Genomic DNA, 17,803 nt, shown 5'->3' on the forward strand with positions numbered 1-17,803 from the left:
CTAATTACGTTTGCTCTGACTCAGTACATTTATTAGCTAGCTATTGTCAGCTAATGCACTTTTGTACATTGCGCTGTAACATACAATTGACCTTATGTTAGTTAGACTTAGTTATAACATAATAACACACGGAAATACAAGCCTTAGGTCATTAATATTGTCGAATCCGGAAACTATCATCTCGAAATCAAGACGTTTATTCTTTCAGTGAAATACGGAACCTTTCTGTATTTTATCTAACGGGTGGCATCCATAAGTTTAAATATTCCTGTTACATTGCACAACGTTCAATGTTATGTCATAATTACGTAAAGTTCTGGCAAATTAGGCAGCCCAAACTGTTGCATATACACTCACTGACTATGCATGCAATGAACGCAAGAGAAGTGACACAATTTCACCTGGTTAATATTGCCTGCTAACATGGATTTCTTTTAGCAAAATATGCAGGTTTAAAAATATATACTTCTGTGTATTGATTTTAAGAAAGGCATCGATGTTTATGGTTAGGTACACATTGGAGCAAGACAGTCCTTTATCGAGAATACGCACCGCATCGATTATATGCAACGCAGGACACGCTAGATAAACTAGTAATATCATAAACCATGTGTAGTTAACTAGTGATTATGATTGATTGATTGTTTTTTATAAGATAAGTTTAATGCTAGCTAGCAACTTACCTTGGCTTACTGCATTCGCGTAACAGGCAGTCTCCTCGTGGAGTGCAATGTAATCAGGTGGTTAGAGCGTTGGAAAAGTTAACTGTAAGGTTGCATGATTGAATCCCCAAGCTGACAAGGTAAAAATCTGTCATTCTGCCCCTGAACAAGGCAGTTAACCCCGTTCCTAGGCCGTCATTGAAAATAAGAATGTGTTCTTAACTGACTTGCCAAGTTAAATAAAGGATAAATAAAGATGTAAAAAAACATATTTTTTTAAATCGGCCAAATCGGTGTCCAAAAATACAGATTTCCGATTGTTATGAAAACTTGAAATCGGTCCTAATTAATCGGTCGACCTCTGATTGTAAAGCACAATTTCTCCCCTTTCCAGCAAAATCAATGGCGAGACCTTCATGCTGCCCGTCTCTACATGAGTCAAGAAGGCAATGAGCTCCGTCTGGGCTTTTTAAAAATGGCGGGTGGGGAAGCAAAGCCTACTGTGTGATAGAGAAAGGGGAGATAAACCATGTGGGAAACTGATTTTTTCACCTGACCTGTCCAACTTATCACCTATAAGTGTTTTCACCTATAAGTGTTTTCACAGAGTTTATATAATGTGTCATTACATACCTATTTGAAGGTTTGTGTTGAATTTGAAATCAGTTTTTTAGGGCGGAGCTAAAGTTATCTTCAAAAGTAAACAGCGGCTGTCACGGCTTTTGACAGTCATGATGGCTTGCAGTGATGAATGCATTCAGTTGTACAATTGACTAGATATCCCCCTTACCCTGTCCCTTTCTTGTTTATAATCTGCGAGAGAAGTGCACACCTGTTGGAGAAAGGCTGTATGACACAGAATGAGTTGCACTATGCGTACTGTACGTTACGTCATGACACGTCACAATTTAACAGAATCCGTGTTTTCAACTTTTCTCCAATACTATCGGGCCATTACCATGTCAATCAACGCTTGAATAGAATGTAATTCACACCCCCGTTTTTGATTCCAACACAGTTGCTACAGTCCCATTAGTTTTCATTGCAGCCTCATTAGTGATTAGCACCAACGGCTAACAATTAGCGGCTAACAAGATTTACACCCAATTTACGCCCTAAGAAAAGAAAAACTAGCTGTTTGCAGACGTAAGAAACAAAATGAAACTATAAAAATTGACATTACAGACGGCATATCACATTCAACAAACCAAACATTCAAATAATGTTACAGAAGATAAAGTAAAAACCCAAACTGGTCCGTGCATCAATACCAGTATATTCTAAAATTCGGAATACCGACCAGCCCTAGTCTTTAAAGAATAATGTCAGTAATGAATTTCGGTGAACATAGTCTAATGGACAGACTTGGAAAAAGACAACTGCTGCACTTCTTTCATCCCAAATCAAGCACTGTAGATCAGATAATTAACAAATCACCCAAAAAATTAATGGAGGACACAGCTGAAAGACAAATTAGATCATTAAAGGTGATGTAGGAACATCCAGCACAGAGTGCTTATAAGCAGACTAGTGGGTTCACAAGCTGCTTTCCTGAAATTCTGCATGCCCGAAATTATGGATTATAAATATCCTGTGACAACAGAGCAGAAGCCAGATACCTTTCCCAGGCAGGCAGGCCAACTCAGCAGTCCATGACATGCTCCAAACTTCCTGCCATGTCAACAAACTGTGATCTAGTACCAAATCACCCTCATGTCCCGTGTCCTGCAAGCTACTGAGACGTGCAAGCAATGAAAGACGTATTACCTCATTCGAGTGCCAGAGAAAAATGGATAATGTAATGTAGTTTACAGAAAATGTTGATGTCAACATCAACCAATATTGTAACCAAATAACTATCAGCAATAAGATACACAAGACTGAGTAATTCACACAGATACAAATACCTACGTGTCTGAATTCACACAACTACAAATCAGTAGGTGTCTGGTTAGACTGTAACCTCTCCTTCCAGACTCACATTAAGCATCTCCAATCCAAAATGGAATCTAGAATCAGCTTCATATTTCGCAACAAAGCATCCTTCACTCATGCTGCCAAACACCCTCGTAAAACTGACTATCCTACCCCTACTTGACTTTGGCGATGTCATTTATAAAATAGCCTCCAACACTGGATGTAGTCTATCACAGTGCCATCCGTTTTGTCACCAAAGCCCCATAAACTACCCACCACTGCGACCTGTATGCTCTCGTTGGCTGGCCCTCACTTCATATTCGTCACCAAACCCACTGGTTCCAGGTCATCTATAAGCCTTTACTAGGTAAAGCCCCACCTTATCTCAGCTCACTGGTCACCATAGCAATACCCACCCGTGGCATGTGCTCCAGCAGGTATATTTCAATGGTCATCCCCAAAGCCAACTCCTACTTTGGCCGCCTTTCCTTCCAGTTCTCTGCTGCCAATGACTGAAACGAATTGCAAAAATCACTGAAGTTGGAGACGTATCTCCCTCACTAACTTCAAGCATCAGCTGTCAGAGCAGCTTACCGATCATTGCACCTGTACACAACCCATGTGTAAATAGCCCACCGAACTACCTCATCCCCATATTGTTATTTATTTTTTTGCTCCTTTGCACCCCAGTATCTCTACTTACACATCTATCACTCCAGTGTTAATGCTAAATTGTAATTATTATGCCACAATGGCCTATTTATTGCCTTACTGTACCTCCCTAATCTTACTACATTTTCACACACTGTATGTAGATTTGTCTATTGTGTTATTGACTGTACATTTGTTTATCCCATGTGTAACTCTGTGTTGTTTGTGTCGCACTGCTTTGCTTTATCTTGGCCAGGTTGCAGTTGTATATGAGAACATGTTCTCAACTGGCCTACCTGGTAAACTCTTTTGAGATAGGGGCCCAGAGTGAACTGCCTCCTACTAAGTCCCAGATGCTAATATATGCATATTATTCTTAGTATTGGATAGAAAACACTCCGAAGTATCTAAAACTGTTTGAATGATGTCTGTGAGTATAACAGAACTCATATGGCAGGCGAAAACCTGAGAAAAATCCAACCAGGAAGTGGGACATCTGAAGTTTGTAGTTTTTCAAAGCTTGGCCTACCGAATACACATTGAGATATGGATCAAGTTGCACTTCCACTAGATGTCAACCGTCTTTAAAACTTGAATGAGGATTCTACTATAAAGGTGGGGCTCATGAGACCTCTTTGAGTCAGTGGTCTGGCAGAGTGCCTTGGTCTCATGACACGCGCTCCCGACAGAGTTACCTCTCGTTCCAGTGCTTTTCTTGGAACATTATTGATGTTTTATGTTAAAAACATCCTAAAGATTGATTCCATACATATTTTGACATGTTTCTAAAGGTCTGTAACGGAACTTTTGTCTGGAAGATTTTTTGTCTGGACGAAGTGCCTGCGCCTCATGAAGATGGATTACTGGGCTGAACACGCTAACAACAAGTGGCTATTTGGACATAAATTATGGACTTTATGGAACAAATCAGTAATTTATTGTCGAACTGGGATTCCTGGGAGTGCCTTCTGATGAAGATCATCAAAGGTAAGTGAATATTTATGGTGTAATTTCTAACTTCTGTTGACTCCAAAATGGCGGATATTCCTCTGGCTGTTTTGGGTTCTGAGCGCCGTTCTCAGATTATGCTTTTTCAGTAAAGTTTTTTTGAAATCTGACACAGCGGTTGCATTAAGGAGAAGTCTATCTTTAATTCTGTGAATAACAGTTGTATCTTTTATCAATGTTTATTATGAGTATTTCTGCAAAATCACCAGATGTTTTGGAATCAAAACATTACTGCACGTAACGCGCCAATGTAAACTGAGATTTTTGGATATAAATATGCACATTACCGAACAAAACATACATGTATTGTGTAACATGATGTCCTATGAGTGTCATCTGATGAAGATCATCAAATGTTAGTGATTCATTTTATCTATATTTCTGCTGTTTGTGACTCCTCTCTTTGGCTGGAAAAATGGCTGTGTGTGTTTTTGTGACTTGGCTCTGACCTAACATAATCTAACCTAACATAATATGTTGTGCTTTTGCTGTAAAGCATTTTTTAAATCGGACATGATGGGTAGATTAACAAGATGTTTATCTTTCATTTTCTCTATTGCATTTGTTAATGTGTGAAAGTTACATATTTCTGAAAAATATTTTTGAATTTCGCGTGGTGCCTTTTCAGCGGAATGTTGTGGAGGGGTTCCGCTAGCGGAACGCCTGCCCTAGAAAAGGTATAATAAATCCATAAAAGACAAGCAAAATAGCAAATCCTTAAAATAGAATGGTAGGTTATCAAGGCTGCACTGCAATTCAAGTGAAATACAGTACGCATGAGAATATTTGCACCTAAAAGAACCCATGACCACCAACATGTGAAATTAATAGGAGCACATCAAATTGGGTGACAAACTGAATATACAGTACCAGTTAAAAGTTTGGGCACACCTACTCATTCCATGGTTTTTCTTATGTATTTATTTATTTATTTATTTTTTCCTACATTGTAAAATAACAGTGAAGACATCAAAACTATGAAATAACACATATGGAATCACGTAGAAACAAAAAAAGTGTTAAACAAATCGAAGTAGCCAACCTTTGCCTTAATGACAACTTTGCACACGCTTGGCATTCTCTAAACCAGCTTCATGAGGTAGTTACCTGGAATGAATTTCAATTAACAGGTGTGCCTTGTTAAAAGTTAATTTGTAGCATTTCTTTCCTTCTTCATGCGTTTGATCCAATCAGTTGTGTTGTGACATGGTAGGGGTGGTATACAGAAGATAGCCCTATTTGGTAAAAGACAAAGTCCATATTATGGAAAGAACAGCTCAAATAAACAAAGAGTAACGACAGTCCATCATTATTTTAAGACATCAAGGTCAGTCAATACGGAACATTTCAAGGACTTTGAAAGTTTCTTAAAGTGCAGTCGCATCAATCGCTATGATGAAACTGGCTCTTATGAGGACCACCACAGGAAAGGAAGAACCAGAGTTACCTCTACTGCAGAGGATAAGTTCATTGGAGTTACGAGAAATTGTAGTCCAAATAAATGCTTCACAGAGTTCAAGTCACAGACATATCTCAACATCAACTGTTCAGAAGAGACTGCGTGAGTCAGGACTTCATGGTCGAACTGATGTAAAGAAACCACTACTAAAGGACACCAATAAGAAGAAGAGACTTGCTTGGGTCAAGAAACATGAACAATGGACATTAGACCAGTGGAAATCTGTCCTTTGGTCCGGTGAGTCCAAATTTGAGATTTTTGGTTCCAACCGCTGTGTCTTTGTGAGATGTAGAGTAGGTGAACAGATCTCTGCATGTGTGGTTCCCACCCTGAAGCATGGAGGAGAAGGTGTGATGGTGCTTTGCTGGTGACACTGATTTATTTAGAATTCAAGGCACATATAACCAGTATGTCTACCACAGCGATACGCCATCCCATCTGGTTTGCGCTTAATGGGACCGTCATTTGTTTTTCAACCGGACAATTACCCAACACACCTCCAGGCTGTGTAAGGCCTATTTGACAAAGATTGAGAGTGATGGAGTGCTGCATCAGATGACCTGCCTCCACAATCACCCGACCTCAACCCAATTGAGATAGTTTGGGATGAGTTGGACCGCAGAATGAAGGAAAAGCAGCCAACAAGAGCTCAGCATATTTGGGAACTCCTTCAAGACTGTTGGAAAAGCATTCCAGGTGAAGATGGTTGAAAGAATGCCAAGAGTGTGCAAATATGTCATCAAGGCAAAGGGTGGCTACTTTGAAGAATTTCAAATATAAAATATTATTTTGATTTGTTTAACACAGGATTAATGTGTTATTTCATAGTTTTGATGTCTTCACTATTATTCTACAATGTAGAAAATAGTAAAAATAAAGAAAACCCCTGGAATGAGTAGATGAATCCAAACTTTTGACTGGTACTGAATATAAATCTTTCAATCATTTTATATCCTAAAAATGAGGAATAAACAAAGGCTTTGATTTCTGGTCAAACAGATAGAAAAGGAATCTTAGACAACATCTACCAGAAAAGAATCTTAAAGGGTATTAGAAATACATTAAAAAAAAACTATAACGTTGAAGAAAAGACAGGTGCCAATAATATCAAATTATATTCCTTCTGTAAATTTAAGAAATATTGCCTTGTGCCTTGTAATTCCGTTACCAAAAACCCACACATCTTTAACTTCTTGATGCTACCCATCCCTGTCGCGAGATCATTTTCGTTAGAAACCGATGAATAGCGCAACAGTCAAATAATATGACTAAAGAATATTCATATTCATGAAATCACAAGTGCAATATTGCATTGCATGGAGATTGCATGGCTGTGTGCTCAATTGTATACACCTGTCAGCAACAGGTGTGGCTGAAATAGCCAAATCCACTCATTTGAAGGGGTATCCACATACACTGTATATACAGTTGTGGCCAAAGGTTTTGAGAATGACACTTGCCAGTTGGTCCACGCATGCTTTGAGTACACATCCTGGTAATCCGTCTGGCCCCATGGCTTTGTGAATGTTGACCTGTTAATTAAACTTCTTATGGCTAGGGGTTCCGCTAGCTGCACCCCTCGACAACATTCCACTGAAAAGGCAGCGCGCAAAATTCAAAAATATTTTTTAGAAATATGTAACTTTCACACATTAACAAGTGAATACACCAAATGAAAAATACACTTCTTGTTAATCTACCCATCGTGTCCGATTTTAAAAATGCTTTACAGCGAAAGCACAACATATGATTATGTTAGGTCAGAGCCAAGTCACAAAAACACACACAGCCATTTTTCCAGCCAAAGAGAGGAGTCACAAAAAGCAGAAAATGTATTAATTAATCAATCACTAAAATGAACCACTAACCTTTTATGATCTTCATCAGATGACACTCAAATGACATCATGTTGCACAATACATGTATGTTTTGTTCGATAAAGTGCATATTTATATCCAAAAAATCTCAGTTTACATTGGCGCGTTACGTTCAGTAATGTTTTGCTTCCAAAACATCCAGTGATTTTGCAGAGAGCCACATCAATTTACAGAAATACTCATAATAAACACTGATATAAGAAACAAGTGTTATTCACAGAATTAAAGATAGACTTCTCCTTAATGCAAACGCTGTGTCAGATTTCAAAAAAACTTTGCGGAAAAAGCACACCATAAATACCAATTGAAATCATCCTCATTGCTCGTGCACGACCTTGTATTTTCCTGCAGTCAGTGACCAAAAGTACCCTCTAGTGGTCTCATAGGTGGAAGGTTATTAATATTTTTCATAATTCATGAACATAAATCTGATGTTTCTCTTTGATGAATTTATTTGCAAATTATGGTGGAAAATAAGTATTTGGTCACCTACAAACAAGAAAGATTTCTGGCTCTCACAGACCTGTAACTTCTTCTTTAAGAGGCTCCTCTGTTCTCCACTCGTTACCCGTATTAATGGCACTTGTTTGAACTTGTTATCAGTATAAAAGACACCTGTCCACAACCTCAAACAGTCACACTCCAAACTCCACTATGACCAAGACCAAAGAGATGTCAAAGGACACCAGAAACAAAATTGTAGACCTGCACCAGGCTGGGAAGACTGAATCTGCAATAGGTAAGCAGCTTGGTTTGAAGAAATCAACTGTGGGAGCAATTATTAGGAAATGGAAGACATACAAGACCACTGATAATCTCCCTCGATCTGGGGTTCCACGCAAGATCTCACCCCGTGGGGTCAAAATGATCACAAGAACGGTGAGCAAAAATCCCGGAACCACACGGGGGGACCTAGTGAATGACCTGCAGAGAGCTGGGACCAAAGTAACAAAGCCTACCATCAGTAACACACTACGCCGCCAGGGACTCAAATCCTGCAGTGCCAGACGTGTCCCCCTGCTTAAGCCAGTACATGTCCAGGCCCGTCTGAAGTTTGCTAGAGAGCATATGGATGATCCAGAAGAAGATTGGGAGAATGTCATATGGTCAGATGAAACCAAAATAGAACACTTTGGTAAAAACTTAACTCGTCGTGTTTGGAGGACAAAGAATGCTGAGTTGCATCCAAAGAACACCATGCCTACTGTGAAGCATGGGGTGGAAACATCATGCTTTGGGTCTGTTTTTCTGCAAAGGGACCAGGACGACTGATCCGTGTAAAGGAAAGAGTGAATGGAGCCATGTACCGTGAGATTTTGAGTGAAAACGTGGCTGGGCCTTTCAGCATGACACTGACAATGATCCCAAACACACCGCCCGGGCAATGAAGGAGTGGCTTCGTAAGAAGCATTTCAAGGTCCTGGAGTGGCCTAGCCAGTCTCCAGATCTCAACCCCATAGAAAATATTTTGGAGGGAGTTGAAAGTCCGTGTTGCCCAGCAACAGCCCCAAAACATCACTGCTCTAGAGGAGATCTGCATGGAGGAATGGGCCAAAATACCAGCAACAGTGTGTGAAAACCTTGTCAAACGTTTTCTAGAAGTCTTCACCTCTGTCATTGCCAACAAAGGGTATATAACAAAGTATTGAGAAACTTTTGTTATTGACCAAATACTTATTTTCCACCATAATTTGCAAATAAATTCATTAAAAATCCTACAATGGGATTTTCTGGATTTTTTTACTAATTTTGTCTGTCATAGTTGAAGTGTACCTATGATGAAAATTACAGGCCTCTCATCTTTTTAAGTGGGAGAACTTGCACAATTGGTGGCTGACTAAATACTTTTTTGCCCCACTGTATGTGACCGACCAGCTCGATACGATCTTATGTAGCAAAATTTGAAATTGTGTTTTTTACATTGGATAAAAGTTGAGACGCAGAGCTAGAAAACGGCATATCATACACTAGAGTTGAGGAACAATGGGAAAGTAATTATACTTTGAAAGTTGATAAACTTGTAACCTCACTTTTGAGAAAATGGCTTTTGAATGTTTTAGTACACCTACTGGAGAGCTCTTCTTTGTCTATACCCCTTCAGCATCATTCACACCCTCTTAAGCATTAGCTCCACCTATCTCTAAGGGTTGATCTGAGCGTTCTGTCCTAACAGCAGTCAAGCACCCAAGCTAACTAGCTTACTTCCAGACACAAATGAGAGAACAGCTTACTCTGAACATTGTACTCGCCCTAACAGAGCTGGTTAGGCTGTTTTTTTATGTTATCTAGAGTGTTGGTGACTGCAACTGTGCTGCTGGCAACAATGTAAGTTTTTTTTGCCAATGTTTACTGACACCAGCCATATTCAACGGGTGTTGAGTGTTCGGAAATTCGTCAGTTATTCTGCGCTCTGGCACACGCAGACGAGAGTGCTCTATAATTGGAGTAGATAGCCAGAGAAAATTTAGCAGCTACATCTATCAACAGTTGTCACAGTGACATCATTAACATTCTATTCAAATGGTAACTTGCATAGTGGAGTCTTTTGTTATCCTCGCAACTCTCCCTCAACAAGACAAAGAAGCTGATTGTGGACTACAGGAAATGGAGGGCACACCCCCATCCACCTCGACAGGGCTGTAGTGGAGCGGATCGAGAGCTTCAAGTACCTTGGTGTCCACATCACTTAGGAATCAACATGGTCCAGACACACCAACACAGTCGTGAAGAAGGCACGACAACGCCTCTTCCCCCTCAGGAGGCTTAAAAGATTTGGCATGGGCCCTCAGATCCTCAAAAACGTTATACAGCTGAACCATTGAGAGCATCTTGACGGGCTGCATCAACGCTTGGTATGGCAACTGCTTGACATCCGACCGCAAGGCGTTACAGAGGGTAGTGCGAACGAGCTCCCTGCCATCCAGGATCTCTATACCATGTGGTGTCAGAGGAAGGCCCCAAAAATGTGACATAAAATTGTATACAATTTGATAGATACCTCAATTACCTCGTACCCCTGTACATCGACTCGTTACTGGTACTCCATCGACTATGTAGTTTTTACTCGTTATTGTTATTATTTAGTCATTGTGTATTCACTAGGGATGTCAAAGTTATAGCTAGCTAGCAACCTGGTAACTTGACAAGTGTTTGGAATAGGCTACTCAAAGATGCTGAAATGGAATAGGCTACTCAAAGATGCTGCTCAAAGATGCTGAAATGGAATAGGCTACTCAAAGATGCTGAAATGGAATAGGCTACTCAAAGATGCTTCAAATGTAGGCTGCATATGCAAGAGTGGGGTGTTTGTGGTGGAAGCTACAATCTATCTGCAATATTAAAGCTGATCTATCCCCTAAAAAATAAAAATAAAAGAGTGTGTTTGATTGTGTGTGTGTGTGTGTGTGTGTGAGAGCAGGTGTAAGTGAGAGAGGGTGTGGGAGGGAGGGAGAGTGTGTAAGCCTCCTATGTGTATAAAGTTATCTGAACAGCACAGATAGTTACAGTGTTTTCATAACATTGTTGGACAAGTTTAAAAGTTATTTGTATCCATAGAGCTAGCTCTTGGCACACTCATTTAGAACACCTGAAGCTCCTGAAGCTTTAACAGTACTTAAAGTGTGTGTGTGTATGTGTGGTTGTGTGGGGTTGTGTGTGGTTGTGTGTGTGTGTGTGTGTGTGTGTGTGTGTACACAAGTGTTAATCTTAAGAACTTTGATAGGAGGGAGTAGGCCTACTTAAACATTAGGAGCATTTACAGCTGTATGTTATAGTGACTTTTGTGTTGTTTATGGTGAAAATGCTATTAAAACATTCTGATGTAAATCATTTTGTGTTTCTGGCCCTTACAGTCAAAGCATAATATACCTGTAACTCAATGTACTGCTTTTTAAATTGAAAAATCTTTCTTTAGGGCAACATTTGAGCAACTATTTTTGGGGGATTAATAATCATGTTTTACTGTCACATACACCGGATAGGTGCAGTGAAAGGTGTTGTTTTACAAGGTCAGCCATGCCATTAAATCTTCATTATTTTAATTGTTTGACAGCCTAAGTATTTATTCCTCGTGTCACAATGTATTTATATATTTTATCTTTATCTTTAACTCTGCATTGTTGGAAAAGGACCGTAGGTAAGCGTTTCACTGGAACTGAGGTAATGATATACTGAGGGAATACTAAGTAAAGACCACCATCTAGTGGTATGAAGACACAACTACATCAAAGGACATAACATTCTTCAGTGAAAATCAGTATCCCATATCTTCACCAACTTTGATGCAAGGTTTACCTCTGATAGACATTTTGGACTTGACACGCAATTGCTGACACCTAAACTAATACACACAATTCATCAGGTTTGTATAAATGTATGTGACAATCTATAATTTTACAGTCACTTGTCAATACAACTGTAAAATATATATAAAAATATCATTCAGACTGTGTGGCCACAACTGCCAACACAGTAAAAGGGTGGTTTCAGTGGAAGACAAAAACAACTACTGCAGGCTGTCTGCAAAATTCCAATAAATCTGACCCATTTTTAAAAAAAAAACTGTTTTACTTCTTAGGGCTGAGCTCCCGCTACAGGGATTGATATGACAACAGCCATTGAAAGTGCAGGGCGCCAAATTCAGAACAGAAATCCAAAATTAAAATTCCTCAAACATTGAAGTATTTCACACCACTTTAAAGATACACTTCTTGTTAATCCCACCACAGTGTCCGATCTCAAATAGGCTTTACGGTCGAAAGCACCACAAACTATTATGTTAGGTCAGAGCCAAGTCACAGAAAAACAGCCATTTTTCCAGCCAAAGAGAGGAGTCACAAAAATCAGAAATAGAGATAAAATGAACCACTAACCTTTGATGATCTTCATCAGATGACACTCATAGGACTTCATGTTACACAATACATGTATGTTTTGTTTGATAAAGTTCATATTTATATAAAAAAAATCTCAGTATACATTGGCGCGTTATGTTCAGTAGTTCCAAAAACATCCGGTGATTTTACAGAGAGCCACATAAATTTACAGAAATACTCTTAATAAATAAACAAATCCAAACTCACGAAGTGCGTTCACTAGGAGCAGACGAAATGTCAAAAAGTTCCGTTACAGCCCGTAGAAACATGTCAAACGATGTAATAGAATCAATCTTTAGGATGTTTTTAACATAAATCTTCAATAATGTTCCAACCGGAGAATTCCTTCCCACTTCCTGGTTGGATTTTTTTCTCAGGTTTTTGCCTACCATATGAGTTCTGTTATACTCACAGACATCATTGAAACAGTTTTAGAAACTCCAGAATGTTTTCTATATGTTTTTTAATATACTAATAATATGCATATAATAGCAACTGGGACTGAGTAGCAGGCAGTTTACTCTGGGCACCTTATTCATCCAAGCTACTCAATACTGCCTCCAGCCATAAGAAGTTTGAGGACTGACTTCTCGCCCTCCCTGTGGTGCAGCTACACCACTAAAAATTGAGGCCTAAATTTTTTTTCCCAGGGAAAAAAAAACTTTACCAAAAAGCCCCAAGTCTATGACAGGCAACCAAGACAAATGATGGCAACGCAATCTTACAGCCCTTACCCCAAGAATGGGAAGATTGTTGTTGGGAAATTCCTCAGGTTCTTACTCATTCTTCTGTGCTTTTGTTTCAGGCTCTGCCGGTCAGGCTTCCTTCCTGGACACCCTAGCAGTAAAAATGAGACCAGACTGCTGGCTCTTCTTGTTTTTTTTCTGCAAAGCTCAGGGTATTGCAGATTTGTTTGCAGAGTTGCACACCCCCCTCACCCTGAGTCAGTCATGTAAAATTACAGCCCCCCTTTTCCTGAAAATAAGTTAATTTCACCTCCCTTGTACCAGTGACATAACACTGAGGCCTAGAGATGATATGAGTGCAAAGTCGGCAGTGTTTTTCCACTGTTACACCAGCGTTTGTAGCTAAACGTTCAATATGAGTTACTACTGTCATTGTGTATCAGTGTACATATCCATGCATAACAGTCTAGTCACTACAAGAAAATCAACTCTCATAAAAATCCTCAATTACTGACATGGGTGCACTGCAGTAACGCTTTTACTGAAACAATGCAACTTCGATATGTGATGGCTTGGTACTGCTGAAGTCAAATACTGACAGTATAGAAATGCTACAATCATGTAATAAACCAACTGTCCTGCGCTGTCCAGGTAGCTGTGTGCCACACATTTGATTTACAAATAACGTTAACAGCTTCTGTTCTGTCCAATGTGGCTCTCTAGATCTAGATTTATAAGCTAACTTAGCTACTACTGTACTCATGAAAATAACGAACTGTTTATTTTACATTGTTTAGCTAGCCACAATACATTAAGTCACATACCAAATTACTCAAGAGGATTGGTCATATAAGTTCTGACATCAACACGTGGTTAGAAAAACACTGGTTTAGCTAGCTATCTACTTACCACCTGCCATTGTTGCGACCCCAGTCTTAGCTCGAATAGGTGATACAGATAGTCGCTGTAGCTTGCCTTGCCCTAGGAAACAACTGGTAACCTTACTGTAGCTGACAGTTGTTGTTTTTCTCAGACGTCCGGAGTACAGCCTTCTAACAACTTCTCACTGGTAACTAACTTAGCTTGCTAGCGAGCTAGTTTTGTTAGCTCCAACTGACCAGTCATAAGAGAATGTGGAAATATCCAGAAATGTGAATTTATTGTCTAGCTATAGACACATCTATTTTCTTGAGTAAATATATTTCCCCCACCGAATGTATATGTCATATCAGATAGCTATGTTAACTAAACAATAAGATGTGTGTTTTTGTTTGTTTCGTGTGTGACTGAAAACTGCACACATTACTATTTGGCTGCACTTTTGACGGGGAAATGTATTAGCGGTTTTGACGTCATGTAAAATAAAATAAAATAAATCACATACAGAAAAAAGTGGAGAAAGTTTTAAAGGGGCCGTGTTAATTAGTTGTGCACAGGTCAGTAATCAAGTAGTCCTACTAGTAGTCCGTGGCTTTAAAACAAAAATGCTGATACATTTTAAACTTTGTTTGATAAGTGGTTCTGAAAGGTTATGACATTAGCTTTCATGTTATATATAATACAGTGCATTCGGGAAAGTATTCAGACACCTATACCTTTTCCACATTTTGTTAAATTACAGCCTTATTCTAAAATAGATTAAATCGTTTTTTTTCCTCATATCACATTTACATAAGTATTCCGACTCTTTACTCAGTACTTTGTTGAAGCACCTTTGGCAGCGATTACACCCATGAGTCTTCTTGGGTATGACGCTACTAGCTTGGCACACCTGTATTTGGGGGGCTTCTCCCATTATTCTCTGCAGATCCTCTCAAGCTCTGCCAGGTCGCTCCAGAGATGTTTGATCGGGTTCAAATCCGGGCTCTGGCTGGGCCACTCAAGGACATTCAGAGACTTGTCCCGAAGCCACTCCTGCGTTGGCCGGGGGGGCTTTACTTGGATCATCGTGCTCTAGCAACTGCTTGTGGCGGGCCGGGCGCCTGCAGGCTGACCTGTGTTGTAAGTTGACAGTGTTTCCTCCGACATATTGGTACGGCTGGCTTCCGGGTTAAGCGGGCAGGTGTTAAGAAGAGGGGTTTTGCGGGTCATGTCTCATATCGAATAACTCGACCTTCGCATCCTGAGGCCGTTGAGTAGTTGCAGCGATGAGACAAGATCGAAATTGGAGAGAAAAGGGGTAAAAAAAATATATATTAAAGAATAAGGCTGTAATGTAACAACATGTGGAAAAAGTGAAGTGGTTTGAATACTTTCCAAATGTATAACCAATTTTCAAAGCATCAGCTACAACTATTGTTTAAAAATTATCCATATTGTGCCATTGACATTAGAATGTTGGAAGCTTAGCCATAAAATTCCATGTCATAGGGCAGCTGTTTTTGGATTGTAACTTTGATGATAGAGGCACCAGATTTCACACAAACAGCTAGAACAGGGCTTTAAAAAAAATTGTAGATACAGGGTCATCACAGAATTTACTCATTAACCCACAGAAGACTTTCCCAATATGCCTGCCAAACACCTCAATGGGGTCTTGGACAATTTCGCATGACCATACCTGGATAAAATATAATTGCAGTATGCCCCAAAATATCTTAAAATGTTCATAGTGGGCCTCCCGAGTGGCACAGTGGTCTAAGGCACTGCATCACAGTGCTAGCTGTGCCACTAGAGATTCTGGGTTTGAGTCCAGGCTCTGTCGCAGCCGGCCGCGACCGGGAGACCCATGGGGTGGCGCACAATTAACCCAGCGTCGTCCGGGTTAGGGGAGGGTTTGGCCGGCATAGATGTTCTTGTCCCATCGCGCACTAGCGACTCCTGTGGCGGGCCGGGTGCAGTGCACGCTGACACGGTTGCCAGGTGTACGGTGTTTCCTCCGACACATTGGTGTGGCTGGCTTCCTGGTTAAGTGGGCATTGTGTCAAGAATCAGTGCTTCTGGGTTGGGTTGATTTCGGAGGACGCAAGGCACTCAACCTTCTCCTCTCACGAGTCTGTACGGGAATTGCAGCAATGAGACAAGACTGTAACTACCAATTGGATACCACGAAATTGGGGAGACAACGGGGTAAAAAAAATAAGAAGAAAAACTTACGAGAAGAAAAAAAAAAGTTAATAGTGATGTAGAATACACAACCACGAGTCAGGTGTGCCAGATATAAAGCTGCCAATGGATGACATCGCTGCACCTCAATCCACCTCAAACGCCCTCAGATGGACAGTAATTCATATTGCACAGAATGAGGCCAGAATCCTGGGGCTAGAATAGTAAGAAAGTTTATTCATCCACTCTTCCTCACTCACTTAAAGGCTCTGTAATACTTTCCCAGGCATTTCTCCCACTCAGACAAGTAGGGCAGAAAGACACACACAAAATATTGTCTATTTATAGTCTATATATGTTGTAGCCTGCACATAGTGACACACTTTTTTCATCCAAGAGTTGGATGAGATGTGAATGAACATATTTAAAACTTGTCTAGAGTGTCAACCTCAGTCACTCTCAGATTAACTCAAGTAGTTCATACTGAACAGTGTTCTGGGGACAGTTGGATGTGCATTTATCCAATCACCCTCTTACTTCCTACTTACTTTCAAGGGTCTGACTGGCCGACTAGTCACTCAGGTGAGCAGAGAGGGAAGAGCTATTCTGAAAGAGGGGTGGACTAGTATCATTACACTTGTTCCCTGCTACTGTACCACCAGCACTGCACTGCACACCCCAGCACCTCTCAACCAGCGCCCCTCTCACAGTAAGTGGCCATCTGCTGGCCTAAGCTGTGGCCCAAGATTTAACAGGGGCCTCTGGATAATCTTGTCAACAGATCAGCTACACCAGGCCAATCCCATGATAAAGTAGGTAGCATATAGTCAAAGATCGAAGGGTCAGAATTAGAAAGGGACAACGGAATTGGAGGATGCCCTAATTAGCAACCCGGTTCTAGCCATGAGACCAATCTCTCTTTCTTTCTTTATTTTTCTCTCTTTCACTGCACGTTGAGCAATCTCATAGTATCTGCAGGTGGAAGGGCCAATATCTGGCTTTTTGTCTTCATTCAGCACAGTTAGAGCCACCTACCTAGTTGGTTAACCACAACTACAGCGCCACTCCATTTGAGTTTGTTCACATAAAGTATGAAACGCTATATCAGGTGTATGAAGCATTTTTACATTAGAATGGCCTTTGTTACTCTGTTACAACCAAGCCCAGTCAAACAGTAGCTAGCTGTTCATGGCTCTTTTGTTTTGTCGCAGAGGTAATCCACTTTGGAGTTCACTACATGCAAAGTTATTGGAGATGAAAATTCCTGACAAAATAGATCTATAAAGAACAGATCTATCAATTAGGCACATGCAAGCACAGAAGGCACACTGCTGAGTACAGTAAATCTCTGTGCTGACCCATGACACTCTTTTCTGAGATGAGTGAAATCTCCCTCTGTTCACATTGTCTCTCTCCTCATCTGAGTGCAAAAGGCCAGTGACGTATGATTTATTGTAAGTGGTAGAGCTTGACCAGAAAGGCAACACTGTTGTTTAATGCGTTCTATCCTCAACGGATCACTCAACCCGTGCCAGGAAACGAGACCTGATGCCTGTTAAACTCTCCATCCTTCACCAGCATAGTCACAAAGCTAAGGTCTTACGTTGTAGAAATGCCTTATGAT

The 17,803-nt window shown here is 40.3% G+C and overlaps 1 protein-coding gene across 2 annotated transcripts in view; it reads right to left on the minus strand.

The window, feature by feature from the left end:
* Positions 1-14,434, minus strand: part of LOC110494343 (AMP deaminase 2) — an 81,135-nt gene extending 66,701 nt beyond the window's left edge. Inside the window, exon 1 of one of the 2 annotated variants that reach the window (XM_036950419.1) lies at positions 14,044-14,434. In XM_036950419.1, the coding sequence (XP_036806314.1) occupies positions 14,044-14,053 (10 nt within the window). In that variant the 5' untranslated portion in view covers positions 14,054-14,434. Of the gene's footprint in view, positions 1-13,182; positions 13,322-14,043 lie in introns of those variants that run through there. The other variant, XM_036950420.1, reaches the window with a different exon arrangement.
* Between the last annotated feature and the right edge of the window lie 3,369 nt (positions 14,435-17,803).

This window comes from Oncorhynchus mykiss, chromosome 17 (assembly GCF_013265735.2).
Source record: "Oncorhynchus mykiss isolate Arlee chromosome 17, USDA_OmykA_1.1, whole genome shotgun sequence".
Taxonomy (NCBI): Eukaryota; Metazoa; Chordata; class Actinopteri; order Salmoniformes; family Salmonidae; genus Oncorhynchus; species Oncorhynchus mykiss.